Below are 20,868 nucleotides of genomic sequence, written 5' to 3'. Positions count from 1 at the left end.
TTTGAAAAGGTAAATCATTCATTCAAAATAATCTATTTAATTATTTGTTTAAAGAAAAATACGGTCTTTATATCTTTGGTCTCTATTTAGAATCTCATTTTAAAATTTTCGTTCCTCTGAATTATCTCATTAAATGTCTCAGTAAGAATTTATTATAAACGACAATAAATCTCATCTTTATTTTTCATTCCTATTACATTAAATGTCATTATGAAAACGTTAAAAATTAATAAAGTCAAACAACTAAATAATACAATAATTAAAGTGGGACCCAATATATCTCTCATAAATACAAAATCGAACAATTTATATCTCTCATTAAATACAAAGTCAAACAATTTATATCAGGATATACAGTTAAATAATTTATTAAAAAATAAACTATAAATAGTACCTCAACTTTCAATTTTGAACAAAAATAGTCTCTGGACTTTAAAACTATCATATGTAGTCCTTGAACTTAGAGGTAAACTCTCATATGGTACTATTACGGTATCTTTCCAACAGAAATATGTCCAACACATAGAATGACATTTTTGAAATTTCATAAAATTTAGGTAACTGGATCATGGGTATAACATTTTCTATATCTTTATCTAGTATTGGGTATGATATTTTTTTATAGTTTGGATATCTGAAATGATATTTTTCATTTCACTTTTGCAATTACTTTATGTCAAATATTTTCTTTCTCTTATAATTTTAGAAAGTAAAAGTTAAATAAAAAATAGTAACAAATTCTTAAAAATATTGTATTAATTATAAAAATTAAAATTATATATTAATTGAAAAAAAATATCTATCTTTCTCTCTCTTTCACTTTTGTTTACATTTTTATTATTTTTTACATAATTAAAGTCCAATATAGTATGTATATTAAATATGTCATTTAGTTACAAGTTGCTTTAAATAATTAAATTTTTAATTAAAAAATAATTGAATTATAAGCAAAATAAATTTAGCTAAAAGTCATTTTAATTAGATTTGTAATTTTAATTTTTATACTTAATATATGTAATAATTTCATAGTACTATTTTTTATTTAAATTTTTTACTTTCTAAGAGTTTAAGAAAAAGAGAGACAAATAGGATTTGATATAAATTAATTGAAAACTATTTTTTTATTTAAATTTTTCACACGATACGCATTGAAGACCTTTTCATGTCAACAAAATTTTCACTCATAGAGAGGGAAACAAGAGGAAACTTGTTAAGGGAGAGGCAAATTCACAGCCTTAAACATGAAGCTGCAACAAAGCTCAAATCAAGGGACAATAATCATATTGGAATTCAAAAGAATTCAAAAGATGGGAGTACTTATAAAGAGTTTGTCAATAGACATGTCTGAAAACACAAAGGATCAAATTAAAAGCTTAAGGTCTCATCAGATGGTTGCTCCAATATACAAAGACTGAAAATGATCGATCTCAAGTGGTTTTGAGAAAGAAGATTAGCAAGGAATTGCCGATTTGATCAACAACATCGGGATACGAGGTCACGTTAACGAATCCACAAGGTGTATAAGCAAATCAAGGAAACTAACTAATAGCGAATTATTGAGAAGAAAATCATGGCAAATTAGTTCAAGGGCAAAGCAAATTGCTAGCTTTAGACTTGGAGCTATGAAAGAGTTCAAAGCATGATGCAATAATTATAGTGGAATAAGAGGATTATTCTTAAAAATTGAAGAGCTTGTCAACCACGACACAAAAGGTCCACTAATGATCTTTGAAGAATATATTATCATTGAAGAGACAATTGTTTAAAAGCATGATCATTCTGAAGACTTAACTAAAGCAGCTCCAATATGGAAATTTGGTGGCAGGAATTCAAAGAGTCAAAATATTGTTTTTATATAGAACGAGCAAAAGGAATGATGGTCACTGAAGGTTATTTGAAAACGTGAGAGAGTAAGATCATTTTATGTAAACTGGAAGGGGTTCCTAACCTTGATATAGAAGATAGGAAACAATGGCACTTTAGAGAAAATTAGTCTTTTAAGGTCTTAAGCCAGTAAGAGAATATTCTGATCAAGGAGGGCTTCGAAAAAAAATGAATTTCATATAATTTAGGTAAGTGTTGCTGATGAATTTTCCTGGTCAACTATAATGGTGATACTTCTTCGTTTAACTCTTTACATGGAATGGTAAATGAATTATCAGAAATTTCGGTTCCAAACTACTTTTACTTCACGATCACGTCAGATGGTCATGGGTGGAGATTACGACTCTTTGGAACTCTCGGATCATCAAAATACTCGTTTTCGTAACACGCCGTTTCCGTTTATTTATTATTGTATGACTAGATTCGTTGTCTACATCGTAGACACATTCTCTTGCTATGTATCCATTGCCTAGTTGGATCAGACGTACACTCTTTCAGAGTGGTTGGATTGTCACGGAGGACAATGCTAACCTAGACTATTCATATCATTAGGGCGTAAAGAAGAACATGTAATCCCAGTCGTTTTCTAGTAACATCATTTGTTCGCAGCTTAATCATTTTCTTACGGCCAAGTTTCTTCCTTATCGCATATTTATTTATTTATTTATTTATTTTTTCGCCCGTGAAAGCCAAAAATGTTCATATTGTACTCCTAAGTTCGAGTTCATATTGTGTTTCTAGAGGGGATACACAACTCCAAACATTCTAAGTTATTGAGAAATTCGATTTTCCAATACTTGCAATGTTCTATTTTATTTGTGTCGTTCTAGAATACGATAGTGAATTTATTGTGATTCGAGGTCGAACCATATTCTTTTTAGAAGAGAGGCATGCATCCTAAAACATTCTATGTTCTGTGAGAAATGACTTAATTCTCTACTGTATAGGACTCCTGCTCTAAAACTTCGATTCATAAAATGCTCTAAAAGTTCGACTCATAAAAGACACCATTCTTTTTCTTTCAAACAATTCAAACTTTTCACAAAACATAATCAACATCATAACAACTCACTTTGAGAATCAAATATTTTTCTTAGTCCAAAACTCAAGATATTTCAACTTGAAATAAATAACTATAACTCCTAAATGTCAAAACTCACTTTTTCCTCAAAACTCATTTTCCTTTTTCTCTGAAATTTGTCCCTTAAAGGGAATATGTTACCACTTCCTTTTCTGAACAAAACTTTATAAACTTCTCTTTCTCTTCAAAGAGCAAAAGTTACCTCTTTTCTTGGTTGAGCGGGACGAGTCGGGGTGTTGAGCCATTGGCGCTTAACCTTTTAGTCTAGGAATACAAATCTAGACTAACACTGAAACAAGACTCTTGGGTCCAGAGCGAAAGAGAAATTGCTCTGATACCATTCTGTCACGACCGCACTCTGCTAAGGATAGCAAACACGGTTTATCGTGACTAGGGGAGGATTAAAGAAGCGGTGAAGAAAAGGGAATCTCTACAAAATTGGAATGAATGAAATTAAATTGGAATAACTGGAATATATATCAGAGTGCGTAATACAAAAGAATATAAGCTTGTTATTTACATTGCAGCGGAAGAGTCAAGAGAGGATGACACCGTGTATGGAGACACGATGCATCCAAGCATTTATCACATTGAAACACATTCGCCATCCCTGCTCAACATCGCCCCTCGTCGTCACCGCTTAACCTGCATATTTAGAAATATATGCAGGGGCTGAGTACAAAGGTATTCAGTGAACACATTGCCGAAAAATACACATATACATTTGAAAAAAATATTGTCAAGCCGTCATCACAGTAACACTCAGGGGTTTTATTGAAAAGACCTGAGCTTACTAAAAATCATTTTTCGACTGCAGTCCATTTTCTTTCTGTATTTTGCCATATCTGATCATCATGTGCCGCTGAGATGGTATTCTCATACGATCACCTTCCCTGCCCAACAGGTCAGAGGTATCCTTGTGCCGCTGAGATGGTGTTCTCATACGGTCACCTTCTCTGCCCAACAGGTCAGAGGTATCCTTGTGCCGGGAAGGTGGCCACCTTCCACGGTCACCTTCTCTGCCGTCCGTTCACGGTCAGAGGTATCCCGCGTACACTAGTCCGAGCGGGGACACCACCCTCATTGGGACCCGAATTCGACTTATATATCATCATTCATAATTCACTTGGCCTTAGCCAACAGATAGGCATCATACACAAAACATTTATGGCAAGACAATATCATTTAAAATCACGAACATGTATTCGAGTTTTCACAAAATATAATTTGTATTTTTAGTATAAGAAAGCTCACCTCATTCGTTTAATTTCCTTAACTTGAAATTCTTGCTCCGACTTTAACTTGCAAAGATAGCCTTTTTGAAAACATCACAATATAATATAAAATACCAATTAGACTTCAATAAATTCTTGAACTTTAATAGGAATGCATGCCTCCTAATTAATGTCTTTTATTTTTCACTTATCCTTAAGAAATTTCTAAAACTCATACACTATTTGATCATTCTTTTTCTATTAGGCTCGGATTAATTTGGCTCATGCTAGATTACCAAAATTTAATATTAAATTTCTTCCAAGTAAATTCTAATTCCAAATCTTTCCCTTTATTTCCGGTCCAAGTGATTAGATCTCAGATTGGGCCTATTCAAATTATGTATTGCAACACCAATTATTTAGAAGTTGGGCTCAGATTTATCTCACACCTTAGTTTAGCCTAGTAAATAAAATGTTAGCCCAACCATTAAATTCATTAGCCCAATCAAATGAATCCATTACTAATAACTAAATGCTTCTCTTTCCTCATTCCACCGTGACTATCAAAGAATAGGAAAAGAGCTCTCCCCTTCCTGCTTGCTGCTGACCGTCGGCCAACCTCCCTCCAGCGCCGCCGCCGCCGACTCCTCCGGCGGTGTTCTCTCCTCCTCTTCATCTCCCCCCCCCCTCTCTCTCTCTCTCTCTCTCTCTCTCTCTTCTCTCCCTCTTCTCTCTCTTTCTCCTAATTTTCCCCAATTTCAGAAATAGCTTCGTCGCCCCTTCTCTCCTATCGGTCTCCCTCTCGGCTTCTCTCTCCCCACCGCCGCCGGCTACACCTATCCACCGCCTCCCTCCTCAATTTCCAGATCTGCCGCCGCCGCCAATGCGCATGCACAAGCGGCGGCTCCGGCCCTTTCCGTTCCTCGCGCTGCCGGAGCAGTTCTCCGAAGCCACCACAGTCTCCGTCTCCTCGCCGAACTCCCGAAAGGTAAGGTATGCCCAATTTTTATCATTTGCCCCTTTTTGTTTTATTTCTAAAGATTAAATCTTGAATTTCAAAATTTGGTCTTTTTAACTTGTAGATGTGTAAAGGTCTTGAAATCATTGAATTGGTGACATATCGGGATTGTGGGACTGTCCTCGTGTCGATGGGGTGCCTAAAAGTCCATTCGCCGGAATCCGGCAGATTTGTGTCTGAGGAGATAAGTCTTCAAACTGTGTGTTATTATGATTATAGGACTTATGTTGTCTACTTTATGCATTTGGTGATATTTGAACAATTATGTTGTTGCTTGCTAAATGCTATTTGGAAGTTTCAATGATGGAATATGTTGTTAAGCTTGTTGTGACGGATTCTAATTCCAAATTATATGCATATGCTTGTTCATACATTAAAGAAAAGAGAGAGAGGCTTGGGACTTACTGTTTGTGTGTGAAAAGTATTTGGATTGGGGACTTGATTTGATCCTCCAATTATCAGCAACTCCCCCTTGGACTTTTTTTTTTATGCTATGTGGGTTTGTGTGATGAGAATTTTTGGAATGATGGGTGGCTGTTTAAGGAAACTTTGGGAGTTTATAAACTTGTTCCCTTAAATTCCTTTGCAAGCTACTTAAGCAGGTTGGGAAAGGTTTAACTTGGGGAGGTTTGGATGTATGTCATAGATATTTTGTTCATTTCGTCAGAGATGAATCTTCTCAGGCACTCTTATCTGCATTGTGATCTTAGTTTGATTTTCCTCATATCTCTTTATAGATTTTACTAATAGTTTATTATATATCTATATATATATTTTCTCTAATTATTTTCTTACGTAGGAGAGAATCCATTTGGGGAACATTGTCAATTCCTATGATGATTTGTTCCTCTTTGGAGTGTGAGCACGAAACATTGAATGAGCTGGCCAGGACTTTTACTTCTCTCTCTAATTGTAATAGATTAGAAATTTGATAAATTTGTATAGTAGTACTTTAGCGAACTTTGGAAGGATGTGTCGGACATTATAAACTTTTATTTGGTTCTCTTCTCTTAGTTGCACTTGAAATGTTCGTTTGAGAACGAAGCAACTATTATTAAATTCCAAGATTCGATTATTATTATAAATGAAAAGGGCAGGTTTTGAATTCTAGTTTTTTTTTTTTTTTTGCTACTAATAATAATAATAATAGTAATAGTAATAAGGTACGAAAGTTCGGGCTGTTACAGTATTAGTGTAATAATCTCTAAAATTGTTTTCCCTTAGAGCGTCTCCAATGGCGGACGTCGCGGTAGGACGTCGCCGACGTCCGACCGGACATCCGCCGTAGTGAAGGGGAAGGGCGCCCACGCCCGTCCCATATGCCCGTCGGATGGCCTCGCCCGTCACCCCCACGGGCGGGCGGACGTTCGCCGTAGTGACGACGGTCGGACGTCCGACTCGGAGACGCCAGCGGCACGGGCGACGGGGACGAGGACGAGGAGGAGTGAGAGCCGAGGGTTGTATCCCTCAACTTTTTATGATTATGTAATTTTTAGGTATTATGAAAAAAAAAATTAAAATTATTTAATTTTTTTTAATTATGTAATTTTTTTTTTCCGAAGAATGTATGTTTTTTTTAATGAAATATTCGCTTTTCCCCGTTCGTATTCTTGTCGAAATTTTAATTCCGTAAATTTTAAGTCCTAGTGGGAAGTCCTAGTGCAATGGGAAGTTCTAGTGATAACGTGGCAGAAAGTTTTTGTGGGAAGTCCTAATGAAAGTCCTAGTGGGAGGAGCGCTACCGGAGACGCTTTTATTTAACATGCTTTAAACATAATGCATGGAGATGATAACCTCACAATCTCTCCATCACATCAAATGAGTTAATTTTTTTCAATCATACACGTTAAAAATATTTAAAATTGTAAAAATATCGTAATTTATATGCAGTTGTTCTATTTTGCTTTAATTTACGGCTCCTTATATAATTTGTGCAAACATTGAATAAATATATTTTAATCCCGCATCTATATATGTTCCTTACAAAATAATTTTAGAAGGAAAACAAAAGATATTGATAGTCAATCCAACGGTCCAACACTGTCCAACTCCTAAATCATCTCCCCGCCATTTCTTGTCTCCCTAGAAAAAACAGAAACCCAGGAAGAAGACGAGTTTCTTGAATCAAAACAAATGAGAATGACACGATGCTCCGAATGAGAATATTGTCGTCGGCGATAGCAGTCGCGCTAATCCTTGTGTTGGGTGATCAGGCATGGCTGGCACATGCGCAAGACCCTGCTGCCGCGGCTGCCCCCACCGACCCCGATGCCGCAGCCGCAGCAGCCGCCGACGACCCCACTGCCACGGCCGACAACCCTGCGGCCATGCAGCTCCTATCGCAGGCCATGTTCAAACGCTTCAACAATTTCTCCGCCTTCTTCGGCCCCGACGTCAAGAAGCATCTCAAGTTCTGCATCAGAGATATGTACGTCATTCATTAACCAAACAACGATCCTCTCTCATGCTCATTGCTTGATTTGGTTTGGTGATTGTTGTAGGGATGCTGAGTGGGATAAGGCGTTTAATTTCTCCAAGAACACCAAGTTTCTGGCGGAATGCGTTAAAGGCGACAAAGGCATGTATAGTTTGATCAATGCACAACTCACAACCAAAACACGGAGGGTCATTGTTAGATAACACGGAGTTCATCATTTTTGGTTCATTAAAATCTTCTGTGCAATAGATGAACGAACCATAAGACAGAATTTTTTTAAATGAACTAAAAAACAAACTAATTATGAACAATGACCTTCATGATATGGTTCTGCGTTCTGCATTTAAGACTAGTTTTGCATATAAATGTTTGATGGTTTGGTAAATGGTTGCATGTGCAGATGCTATGCAGCGGCTGTGCACGGCAGCGGAGGTGAAGTTCTATGGGCAGAATCTGTTAGGGGAAGACGAGGGAGAAGTGAAGAGCAAATATCGTCTGAGGCCTAACAGGAACTGCAACATGTCGGCATGGCCCAACGGGTGCGAGCCCGGGTGGTCCTGCAATGTCAAGAAGGAAGATAAGGTTGACATCAAAAATGACAAAGTGATACCGGATAGGGTTCTTGACTGTCAGCCTTGTTGCCCTGGCTTCTTCTGCCCTCTTGGCCTTACTTGCATGATACGTGAGTCTATTTCACTTCCACTCAACTTATCTATACTTCAAAATTGTGATTTCTGTAATTCTTTCTTCAAGCCTGCCCCTTGGGATCCTACTGCCCTCGAGCTCAACTTAATGAAGCTACCGGTGTCTGTGCTCCGTAAGTCTTTGTTAAATTCTCTAAATTTTGTCCCGCATCGACTTGGTGAAGATCCCATCTAATCTATATTAAGTGTGGATAACCCTCCCCCTTGATGAATTTCTCTTTATCTCTTACTCCCTCCATCCGCCATTAGGAGTCCCGGTCACTTTTGCACACTCACTTTTGTAAAAGTGATCCTCATAAATAATTAAAGTAGAGAAATGGTAAATTAAGAGAGAGAATGCGCACTCGTTTTGTAAAAATGATAATAAATAGTTAAAGTGAAAAAATAGTTCTCAATATTAATGGCGGACGAAGGGAGTATCTATCTGCCTCACGAGTGGAAGATCAATGTTCTTTCTGGCCCACATCAATGATGGTGTCTTCATTTCCTACTGCAAATCCATTTCCAATTAATGATGTTGACACTCAAGAGAATTTGGAAGGTACCGTTATCAACTACCTCCAGGGCAGGCCAACCACAGCTGTGGCGGCGCTGACATGTGGTCTGATTTTGCATCTGGCTACCCGTTGTTCTGTTCCGGAGGATTCTACTGTCCCACCAACACCCAAAAGAACCCTTGCACCAAAGGGTATATCTCTCTCCTGGTTTTTAGTAACATACATCATCAGCATCACTCTCCTACTCATAACTTCTTCTTCAATGTGTTACAGACATTTCTGTAGGTCTGGTTCCACTGCTCAGACGCGTAAGTCAAATCTTGTGTTTGTGTGTGTGTCTTGATCAGTTATGAATCTGATCATGGATGAGTTTGCAGAGTGCTATCAGCTCGCAGGCTGTCACCAACAAACTGAGAATCAGAATATCACGGCTTACGGACTCATCTTCTTTGTAAGCTTCTTCGACTGTGCTTCATTTGATCTTGTAAGAGACGAAGGATTTCGTTGAAATGTGGGTTGGTGTTGGTGTAGGGTGGGATCACTATGATCCTTCTCATCATATACAACTGCTCAGGTCAAGTCCTGAGCGATAGAGAGAAGAGGCAGGCCAAGTCAAGAGAAGCTGCTGCTAGGAGCGCCCGGGAAACGGTGCAGGCACGGGAGAGATGGAAGTCAGCCAAAGATGTTGCAAGGAAAGGTGCTGAGCTCACGGCACAGTTGTCACGGACATTCTCGCGTAAGAAGTCCGTGCTGAACGAGCCGCATAAAGGCTCCGGACAACCTAAACCGGGATCGGATGGTGCATTGCCTGCAATGTCTGGTGACTCAAAAGGGAAAAAGAAAAGGGAAAGCAACTTAACCAAGATGATGCGCGACCTCGAAGAGAATCCCGATAATGATGAGGGGTTCAACGTGGAGATCGGAGACAAGAATCTGAAGAAGCATGGGAAGGGGAAGCAGCTGCACACGCGCAGCCAGATCTTCAAGTATGCGTACGGCCAGATCGAGAAGGAGAAGCAGATGCAGGAACAGACCAAGAATATGACATTCTCCGGTGTCATATCCGTGGCTTCCGATTTAGAATTCTCGAGTAGGCCACCTATTGAGGTGTTCTTCCAAGACTTGACTCTTACGTTGAAGGGTAAAAACAAGCATCTCTTGAGGTGTGTGACAGGGAAGCTCGTACCTGGCCACGTTTCTGCTGTCATGGGTCCATCAGGTGCTGGGAAGACAACATTCCTCTCAGCCTTGCTGGGAAAAGCTGCTGGATGCACTATCACCGGCTCCATCCTCATCAATGGCAAGAACGAACCTATGCAATCATATAAAAGAATTATTGGATATGTTCCTCAAGATGATATAGTACATGGAAATTTGACAGTGGAGGAGAACCTCTGGTTCAGTGCTAGATGCAGGTACATTTCTGCTAACTTATATGATTACTCATGCTATGTTTATAATCATGGATTTCGTGATCTTCTAATCCCTAAAATTTCTTTAGACTCGCAGCTGATCTTGAAAAATTTGAGAAAGTTCTAGTTGTTGAGAGAGTAATTGAGTCCCTAGGGTTGCAGCACATTAGGGACTCCCTAGTTGGAACAGTCGAGAAAAGAGGAATCTCTGGAGGTCAGAGGAAACGAGTCAATGTCGGACTTGAAATGGTTATGGAGCCTTCACTGCTAATCTTAGATGAGCCTACGTCTGGCCTAGACAGTTCTTCTTCTCTGCTACTCCTCAGAGCCCTACGTCGTGAAGCTCTTGAAGGAGTAAATATATGCATGGTGGTTCACCAACCAAGGTAAATCTAAGGAGTCTATCACTATTTACGAGCTAAGTGGGTCTATTATTCGAGAAAGTTAAGGTGTCAGATTTTTTATGCTAATCAGTGATAATTTCTTTCTGTAGTTACACATTATACAGGATGTTCGATGATTTGATACTTTTAGCTAAGGGAGGCCTTACAGTGTATCACGGACCAGTGAAGAAAGTCGAGGACTACTTTTCTGGTCTAGGGATCGTTGTCCCTGAAAGAGTGAATCCTCCTGATTATTACATTGACATATTGGAAGGAATAGTGAAACCAAGTGCAAATGCAACAGTTAAATTTAAGGAGCTTCCCCTCAGATGGATGCTTCACAATGGTTATCCTGTACCACCCGACATGCTAGATTCTGCAGGGGTGTCATCTGTTTCCGGTGATGACTCATCCCATGGAGGAATGACGCCTGCCAGTACTTCTATGCCAGAGCAGTCTTTTGCCGGAGATCTTTGGCAGGATGTTAAGTTTACCGTAGGCCAGAAGAAAGATCACATATGGCTTAATTTCAACAGGTCACAAGACTTGTCTAATCGAGAGACACCAAACGTCGTGATGCAGTATAAGGTTTTCTTAGGGAGGTAAAATTTACATTCATTTTGGTGGAAACTTTTCCCTACTATAAGCATAATCTAAGATTGTATGAGATGAAAGCTTAAATTGAATGAGGAAAAGCAGTAGCATCTCACCTCTTGATTTCTGATGCACTAAAGTTTAATCTCAGACTCGGAAAACAGCGACTAAGAGAATCCAGAACACAAGCTGTGGACTATCTGATCCTACTACTGGCAGGAATCTGCTTAGGAACACTTGCAAAAGTGAGCGATGAAACCTTTGGCTCATCAGGATATCTGTACACAGTCATTGGAGTGTGTAAGTCATGGATTCCATAAAAATATTTTCACTGTCTTAAATGAGACATGGAATGTACAACACTAGTACACTACTAACTGATGCTTACCAATTTTTGTGTAGCCCTGCTCACCAAGATTGCTGCTTTGAGATCCTTTTCTCTGGACAAGTTGCATTACTGGAGAGAGAGTGGTTCTGGCATGAGCAGCTTGGCTTATTTCCTAGCAAAGGACTCGGTCGATCATTTCAGCACCATCATAAAGCCCGCTGTCTATCTATCAATGTTCTATTTCTTCAACAATCCCAGGTCTACCATTTTTGAAAACTACCTGGTCTTGCTGTGTCTCGTATACTGTGTTACTGGCATAGCCTACGTTCTTGCAATCTACTACGAACCCGCTCCAGCCCAACTGGTGCGCAATATTGTCTTCTCTGAGAGTGTGTTTTTTTGAGTATTTGAATCTTGAATACATCCTCTGTTTTTTCACCTCCTCAGTGGTCAGTGTTGCTTCCTGTTGTTCTTAGTCTCATTGCCAACCAAGATGCTGACTCATTCGCATCAAAAATAGGAGACTATTGCTACACAAAATGGGCTTTGGAAGCATTCCTGCTTGCAAATGCAGAAAGGTAGGAGCTGTCCTGCATGTCATACTCTCAAAAAATATTTGTAAGAATATTCAGCACCCGTTGCCTTCTGTTGCAGGTATTCTGGGGTATGGCTTATTCAAAGATGTGGCGCAATCAGACAGAGAGGTTATGACCTTGAGGACTACTACCCCTGTTTGGCATTACTTATTGCCACTGGTATATTCAGTCGAGGGGTGGCCTTCTTCTGTCTGGTCACTTTCCAGAAGAAATAATTACAGAGAATCTAGCTGGTTTTGATTTTCTTGTAGCAGAGAGGTAAATGGAAGGGCAAGATTCATAGTTAGGAAAATTCTCAGGCAAGCATTGTCATGGGATACAGTTAGCAGTGAGAGTAGAAATCATATTTATACTATGTTTGTATCCTAAGATGGCAATGCGTGGGAAAACAGTTTAGGTGGTGTTGTATCATATTCAAGCAAAATTCTTGCCTCCGGGGATATATCCCCCGCCTACCAATGAAATACGAGATTAAATATAGACAAAGAAGAAACTGTTTTTATTAGATTTGCAAAAGGTAAATGAAGGAAGATTTGATTTATAAGATTCTGTCTCAGTTCCATCTACAGATAGCAAGATGCTTCCTCGCATGTGAAATGGGACGATAAATAAGATATCTAATGAACTTCTTCTTGATACATATATCGAAGTGAGATGAAGAACAACTAACTATCAATATGATTGCTTCATTTCCAAACCATATCCCCCATAAATTTGAGAGCTGGGACACCCCTTATCTCTACATCAACAAGGGGCGATTCGATTAGCTTCAGTTTAGCCAGCTCCGGGTCTTTCTCGATCTTATCAAGAGCTCGTCTTTGGTCCTAAAGGTAAAGGATATAAAATAACAAGCTTCAGACACGTAATATCGTAATTTATTTATTTTTTACTTTCTTATGTTTAGCTTCTTACAAATATAAAATTCCGTACATAATAGTAGAATAGTGCTTTTCAAAATGTTGAAAAAGACCGTCTGGTTCAAGTATCTAAGCTATTGGAAACGATTTTTGATTCACTAGGCCAAAATCAAAATCAAGATAAAGCTGAGAAACAAGTTTTGATTCATATCTTACCTTTCTTCTCATTGAACAAAACTTGCAGTCAGATGCAGATGGAGGTAGCAATTGATTTACAACTAGTCTGTTCACTGGAACCATCTCTTTCCTCAAGGATGCACATAGTCTTGAAGATTCATTTACTGCCATCACCTACACATTTTTTCACCAGGAAGCAGTCAGTTTAACTTAAAATGGATATGTTGAATACCTTTTTTTCTGAATCACATAAGGATAATTATCGATTAAGAGCATGTTACAGCAGTTGAGTGTGGTGAATCAAATTATAGGAAAAGTATGGTCGTGCTGTTGTGAGTATCACTATCATCTATAGCATCAAAAGTAGTTCTAGCTAAATCAGAGATCGATTAGGAGAAATTAATGGCAGTTATTCACTGATCTTATAAAAAATTTAACTATATGTGTAGGTTCATTACAGTGGGGATTGTTACGATCACAAACTCTGTGGTCTCTGGGTCACGGAAAAGATCTCGCACTCTTCCCATGCTTAACCTTAGCTGCTCTAACTTGTCATTCTGCACGAATTTAGAAAAAATAATAAAGCTGTAGTTATACTTTAGTAAACTGTTAAATACTCAAAGGCCTATTTTAAAAAGAGAAAGTAAGAAAACAAAAAAAAAACGGATTTGCTAACATCATCTTGCTGTGGTTCTCCTTTTCCGAATGCAGATTTAAGGGCTGCTGTTGCTGAAGCTATCTTCTTCTTGATCTGAACCCAGTAGGATAATTTTTATATTAATTCTATACTTCCTCACGAAATCACTAACTTATGGGTGGGGAAGGGAGGGTAAGGAGGTCGAGCATAGGAAAATCGCAAGTGCAAAACACAAAAATGCACTCACCTTCATCATCTTGCCTATAGATGCATCAAGGAAATCTGGCAACGACAATAGTCGAAGTGTGTGACCCTACAAAAACCATATTAGCATTGCCCTGCAACTGTCAGCCAAGAAACGAAGACTAATCCCTTACCGTGGGAGCTGTATCAAACACAATGCGCCTGAATTTGCTATACTCTGGTGAGTCCAAAAATTGCATGACCTGTAAGATAATACAAGTAATAAATTAGCATTAATTCAGAAACTGGTTAATAAAAATAATTTAATTACGTGCCTTGGAAATTGCAACAATTTCATCTAGACCGGGAGGAGAAGTTTCCAACAGCTCATCAAGTTTGAGGTCTCCCATCTGCTCATGAAAGAAGCAAGTACCACACATGGATAAATCATAAATGTACATCATATATCTAGTTCAACAAAAACCTAAAATGCTAACTACAGATATTTGAGAGTCAACTAGCTAATTATAGAACTAGCACAAATAAGCCTAAGTGTAAGATACTACTCATTACATAGCTCTGTCAAACACAAAGAAACTGTCAAGACCCAATTTGAAAATTACAAAAAAGTATCTGATACGAAGTACACCATGATGATCCTAAATCAGTGGCGACTTTAGCCCGCACAAGGGAAACTAAAGCCTAATTTGCTACAGAAGTGCAACGATTGCATCAGTTTTATCTTTGAATGTCTTATTTTCTCATAAATCCACAAATGACCGGTCTGCAACAACATATGCCAATCAATGAATCTATTAACCATGGGAAGTCAAATATATCAGCAATTCACAGAAGGTCAAGGAACCAAACAAATCTCTGGAATTAAAGGCAAACTAACAAGTAATGAAAGTTCTCACCATGCCAGCAAACCCCCCGAGGCCCATACTGTCCATGACGTTTCTAACTGCACCTTCATCATGTTGCCCTTTGGAACTCAACTCTTCCCTTGCCTTCTCAGGGTTTAACTTTCATAGGAAAAATACAACATTACAATGCATGGATAAGCTAGATGCTTAAACAAAAAGAGATATTTTCATCTTATCAAGAAATGGATACCTCAAGAGCATATAATGGAGAATCCACACCTTGTACAGGAACAAGCATCCCTCCAGTCAAATTCTACAGAATACACATTGAGCAAATGGCATTGTCTTCTATGACAAAAATCAAATTCTCAAGCACACATGAATTCAAGATATTACTTGATCAAAAGAATCACTTAGTGAATGGGCAGGATCTGTAGACACCACAATAGTGGGGTGACCCTGATTGGCTAATTTTACAGCAAGAGATGCTGCACAACTTGTCTTCCCAACACCACCTTTCCCACCAAGCAAATAAAATTTCCTTTGATTGCTAGAAACCATTTCATCAAATCCAGCAACTTTTGTCATAGCAGTGGTCATATATCTTGCTGCAATAAAAATACACCAGGGAAAATTAAAAGGTTACCTTAATTGAAAACAGTACGCTTTGTGGACTTGGGACTCATGTAGCATTTAAACTCAGCCACGAATACAGGTCGCAGATTATGTTCGAAAAGACATGTGTTTCACTCAAAATTCTAGCAATACATTTGCATTTTTCTCAAAATTCTTCCACCAAACCACACATGACGTGTGGCAAAAAGTTGTCTTTGTTTCATTTTCATAGCAACCCTTTTTTGCTTCCAGCAGTTGAAAACTACCTAAATCAAACAACCTAAATCTTCAGTCTCCACTCATACTCTGCCTAAGAGAATCAACTATGTTACACTAGCCATGCATTTTCAAATTGTTTTCGTGGACACATATTCAGATTATTTCAGCCCACGAAAACTTACAAAATAATCGAATACAAACAACATCAAAAAAAGGGGGAAAACAACAATCCTCGCAAAAAAAAGAGTATTTACCAAAGAAATAAGCAATAATTCCAAACATTCAACCAGAATACTCCAACAGCAAATAGCAACACAATGAGACAATATATCGAGAAAATACAACATTCGAACTTTGCGAAAGTCGCACCTTGGAATGATGGGGTGAGTGAATTTGAATTGATATAAGCTGATACCAAGTGTTGTATGCTTCTGGTGAGTTTAGCAGATGAATGTTTGTGAGTGAAAAGAGAGGCCATAGCCATATTGGGTTTCTCGAAAATTCTTCGCTGTTCCTTCAGCGGCGGGAGAGGGGAACTGCTTTAAGTTGAAAGAAAGGTGGCGCCGCAGACGACGTCGTTTATTAATACTAACAAGAATATTGCAGTTTCGTATTCTATGAGATTCCATTTATTCCATGATATTATTAATTATTAAAGTAGGAATCATATTATACTAACTTATTTTTATCTTTTCTTAAATTTCAAATTGAATTAAAGTAAGATAATTAATTACGGACAGATAGCTATAACATGATATCTACAACACTTTATATATTTGATGTACTCCTGTAACTTTTAAGGATTTTAGTGACTTGATTTAGTTTATTTGCTTGGACCTCAAGATCATAGACTAAAATTAGGATAAGTGCTACTGTGTTGGTTCCGAAGGTGATTGCGAGGTTACCCCACTTCACTTTAGTCGTTTAGTGTTGGACAATAATCACAATTCAAGACTAGTTTGACCTCATTGTTCTGCATTGGCGAAGAGAATAATGTAATGTCAGATTCGTGTCATGTTTTATATTCTAGGTCGACCGACGTTTGGTAGTGGTGTGTCTTTGTTAAGATGCCCTAATTGTCCCTGTATGCTCACAACAGTTTTCATGAGTCGCAAGCCCTGTTGTGGACATTTGATAACTTCCCTTTCTATACTGCTAATACAATGCCGATGATCAAGGGTTGAGGGAGGTGTTTTTTTTTTTATCTTACACTAGTTTCATAATTTCAATTTTTTGTTGTTTCCTAACGTATCACTCATGTGACAATAAGATAATTAGTTCCTTGTCCCAATGATCAGTACCCAAAGTGCTAGGAGATTGACAAACAGTTTGCTCCATCCACACAAGCATAGATTGAACCTCTAATCTTATGCTTAAAGAATGAGGTGTTGAATCATCACGGCAATCATGTTGGTTAGATTTTTTTTTTTAATTGTCCTACACAGCCATTTAATTATTACTTACTTATTTGCTCTACAATTATGTTTTAAGTATTTTAGTGACCACTCATATGTTTTCTTAATGTTACATGCATATATAGAGTTTTGGCAGAATAGTGGGTTACGGTCCTCCCTTTCACGGGCTATTGCATATAAGTAAACACCTCTCATATTAATATTGTCGGGCCGGGACGTGGAGGCCCTTGGGATTAGGGTTTCAAGTTGCGTAAGTACTAATCTGGAAACTAGTCAACTAAATCAGAAATGGTAAATTTTGACGGAGTCGTTGTGCCCAAGCAAATGTAGTACTGATCATGACCATGTCGGTGTAGGCCCAAAATATTATTAAATGGGCTTTCTGTATTAAATACCGAGGGCCCTCTTTACACCAAATTTTAGCATACTATAAGGAGTACGTACTAGTACTATTATAAGTTTTCTGAAGATAATACTAATACTTTATCTTCCCATCAATTATGTTATCCATCTAGAAGTTAAAGAATGATAGGGAGTAATAGTGTAATACTATTTTTTATTGTGAATTGTGAGTGTAACGGTGGGGGTCTGATTGTTTGACACTCTGATCTCAGGTCTCAGCTATTAAAATATACGTAGATCAATAATAACACTAATAAAAATTATTGATAATACAACTGTAATTATGCAATAGATTCGTCACTGCATACACGGAATAATAAAAAGGTATAGAAAGCTGAATTCAACAATAATATCTATTACCACGGCATATTTTTGACCTACATTAACAAAAGAAATGATGCAAAAAGATAGAATGTGGGGCCAAACATTTGATAAAAAGGAAAATTCCTGTTTCTAGTCCTCATACAAAAATTCATCAGCACCACCCTATACATATATTCTCTTGCAGATATGGACCCTACTTTTCTATTGAAAGCTTTCTTTAAGGAGTCAATAATCAATCACATGAATGGTCTATGTAAATCATGTGAATGTGAATCATATACTTCTCTATTTAATAGGAGTATTTCTTGTAAGTAAAAGAACAGAACATTTGCCTAGAATGTAAGAGTTTAGTCCTAGCTATATATTATCCTCTATTCAGACTAGTAGGTATAGTTGAGTGAAATCAATATACAAAGCTTTCCAATCTAGAATAAAACAATTTTGATACAATGTTGTCTCAACGAAATTGTCTATGTTGGAAAAGTCCATGCTGGAACATCGAAATTCAAGTATTCAACTAAATAAAGAAAACTAAGTGGTACAGAATAGAAAGAAATTATGCTAAGTAAATTGAAAATTTATAATTTGAAAACCCTAAGTCGGCAAGTAGAAATATAGGAAGGAATAATTTAGTAGCAATAGGTATAAAAGTTCGTCTCAATATATTTTACAGTACAATATTAAAGTATACTATGTAATGATCAAGCAAAGCTCCATGTTACCTGTGTGTGTTTTTGACAGGAATTTGGAGAGAATGGGGCTTAATTAATGTAATTTTAGAAAATGGACATTGCTATTGAACAGAGAATTTAGGTGGTTGAGTGTAGGGAGGTTAGGGTACTAAATGGTAGGGTTTCGTGCTGTGACGCAAAAGTGTGACGTCCAAGGTGGACTTCGTCGTCCATGCCCAAGCACAGCTGTTATATTTAATTTCATAATTAAAATGAATTACTCATGTAACAGAAAATATCGACTATTGCCAGCAAGAGAGTTGCAAGAACAATTGCAAGAAAGGAAATATCGACTTTCTATTAATTCAAGTTATGCTATGAGAAGTAAGTTGGATCATAAGAAAAAAAATTCTCTAGTCCACGTATAGTCGTATACCACGTGATAATCTTATTTGGTATACCTCACTAGTAATTTATAGTATCTTATTTGGTATACCTCACTTGTAATGACATAATATGATGTTTTAAGGAAATTTTTATAGTTCTCATATATGATATATACGAGAAATGATATGCTACATAACTTATGTGGACTCCTTATGTGAGCATCACTCTCGTTTGACACACGTTTAGCGTTGTTTGTTTCGATTTATCTATTTTGTTTGATTCTAATTACTCTACCAACTACTCCCTTCATCCCACATTTTTCCATCTAGGTTCATCCATAACAAGAGTCATATTTCATTTTATCATAAATGATAAATATGTCTCATATTCCACACACTCACTTCACTTACATTTTATAAACAATATAAAAAAATGAGCATCATATTCCACTAACTTTTTCAGCCCATTATTCTTACATTTCATAAAACTCATGCTCACACCAAATATGACTCCTATTGTGGGATGGATAAAACATGCATTAATTTTCATGTCATTCTAAATGTCCTTATTTTTATAGGACGAATGAAGTACTAATTTTATTTTATTGAGCTTTGATACTCCATTCAGGTAGAATATTTTTTTCGCGAATTATTTTATGTAATGTTGTCTAGTAGTACTCCTTTCCGTCCCAACTAAGTTGAGTCGTATTCCTTTTTGGGATATCCCAACTAAGTTGAGTCATTTTTTTTTTACAAAAAACAATACATCAAATCATTCTTATGTTATTTCAATACCCACTTTACTTTCTCTTTATCTTTCGCACTTTATTCATCTTTTCTACTTTTCAACACAATTTAATAATTTCTATGTCCAAAAGTTTTGACTCAACTTGTTAGGACGGATGAAATACTGTATTTAGTGTTAAAAGATTAAATTAAACAAAAAATATAATAAAGTAGAGAGAGTTTTATTTTTATTTTCATAAATATGTTACTGTTTTATTTAAGGTGTTTTAAAATGGAAAATATTTAACTTCGAATAAGATAAAATGAATTAAGTATTTTACTTGGTGCGTTTTTCAAGCAGACAAATTTAAAAATAAAAGTACTAAAATTACAGAAGATTTAAACGCATTGAATCAAAATTTAAGTAAATATAGAGTTCATGTATCACTGCTTATGCTATTGAAAATGACTAATATAGCAACTGAAAAATTGTTGGAAATGATTCGTTTGAAAAATATACTGTATTAAATTCAGGCCAAAAGATATGACTCGGACCCTTTTTCATAAATTTAAGAGTATGGTTTGTTTGGACAATTTTTTGATATAAAAGTTGAGTATATATGTTGATTTTCGTCTGTAAAAGTAAAAAAGGTTTTATATTTTTTTCTAGTCATTAATTTTTTCTGACCACGCTATCTCTTAAACATATCATCCCTTAACTATTCATGAGCCTCATTGTAATTTTCAGCCATCTTTTAACTAAGAGACAGCACATGCATCCCTCCTTCTCTTAATCATCTCATCCCTTATAACTATTCATTCAATTTCATTTTTTATTTTTATTTCCAACAAATTCAATTAATAAAAACACACTTCATTAAATAAAATAAAATTACAATTTAAAAACCTAAAAAAATAAAAAAGAAATAATTTAAAAAACTAGAAATTACAAATTGCACACTTAAATTTAAATAAAAAAAATAGAGGAAAGAAAGAGCGATGAGAAGAATAGATGTGTGTTTGTGTGTAAAGAGAATGAAGAGTATTATTTATAGAATAAAAAAATTCGACCGTTGAACGGTCATATAACCGTTTTTAATTTTTATTTTTATACTTTTCGAAAAATCGAATTTTTAAAAAAAATATTAAATTATGATGTCATAATTACGATGCCCACTCACGGGCCGGCGAGTAGGCGTCACGCCTAGCGCCAGCGCGCGCCACGTGGCGCGCTGTCTGGTC

General features: G+C 36.8%; 2 protein-coding genes and 1 long non-coding RNA gene across 3 annotated transcripts; 1 reads left to right on the top strand and 2 right to left on the bottom strand.

Moving 5' to 3' along the window:
* Positions 1-2,482: 2,482 nt before the first annotated feature.
* On the bottom strand, positions 2,483-5,718 carry LOC148926462 (uncharacterized). Its single transcript, XR_016130463.1, has 3 exons — positions 5,603-5,718; positions 4,220-4,280; positions 2,483-3,610 (listed from the first exon to the last, which is right to left on the bottom strand). It is a non-coding gene; the product is annotated as an uncharacterized LOC148926462 (long non-coding RNA).
* A 340-nt stretch (positions 5,719-6,058) lies between these two features.
* Positions 6,059-12,654, top strand: LOC125188124 (ABC transporter G family member 28). The gene is made up of 14 exons (XM_048084869.2): positions 6,059-7,625; positions 7,699-7,775; positions 8,035-8,316; positions 8,388-8,451; positions 8,880-9,026; positions 9,109-9,143; positions 9,213-9,286; positions 9,367-10,250; positions 10,337-10,633; positions 10,741-11,232; positions 11,376-11,524; positions 11,627-11,916; positions 12,000-12,130; positions 12,207-12,654. Exons 1-14 carry the CDS (start codon positions 7,345-7,347, stop codon positions 12,361-12,363), a joined length of 3,360 nt encoding a protein of 1,119 aa, XP_047940826.1. The 5' UTR covers positions 6,059-7,344; the 3' UTR covers positions 12,364-12,654.
* A 12-nt stretch (positions 12,655-12,666) lies between these two features.
* LOC125188126 (ATPase GET3B-like) lies at positions 12,667-16,255 on the bottom strand. Its single transcript, XM_048084871.2, has 11 exons — positions 16,072-16,255; positions 15,265-15,476; positions 15,119-15,181; positions 14,920-15,027; positions 14,338-14,412; positions 14,197-14,265; positions 14,067-14,132; positions 13,859-13,933; positions 13,641-13,739; positions 13,222-13,356; positions 12,667-12,972 (listed from the first exon to the last, which is right to left on the bottom strand). The coding sequence occupies exons 1-11, from the start codon at positions 16,184-16,186 to the stop codon at positions 12,835-12,837; spliced, it is 1,155 nt and encodes a 384-aa protein (XP_047940828.2). The 5' UTR covers positions 16,187-16,255; the 3' UTR covers positions 12,667-12,834.
* Positions 16,256-20,868: the final 4,613 nt, after the last annotated feature.

Source organism: Salvia hispanica, chromosome 5, assembly GCF_029641045.1.
Source record: "Salvia hispanica isolate PSC_SH4W2 chromosome 5, Shi_PSC_v1, whole genome shotgun sequence".
NCBI classification, from domain to species: domain Eukaryota; kingdom Viridiplantae; phylum Streptophyta; class Magnoliopsida; order Lamiales; family Lamiaceae; genus Salvia; species Salvia hispanica.
Note: the sequence above shows the minus strand (reverse complement) of the source record. Positions and strands in the feature narration are given on the sequence as shown.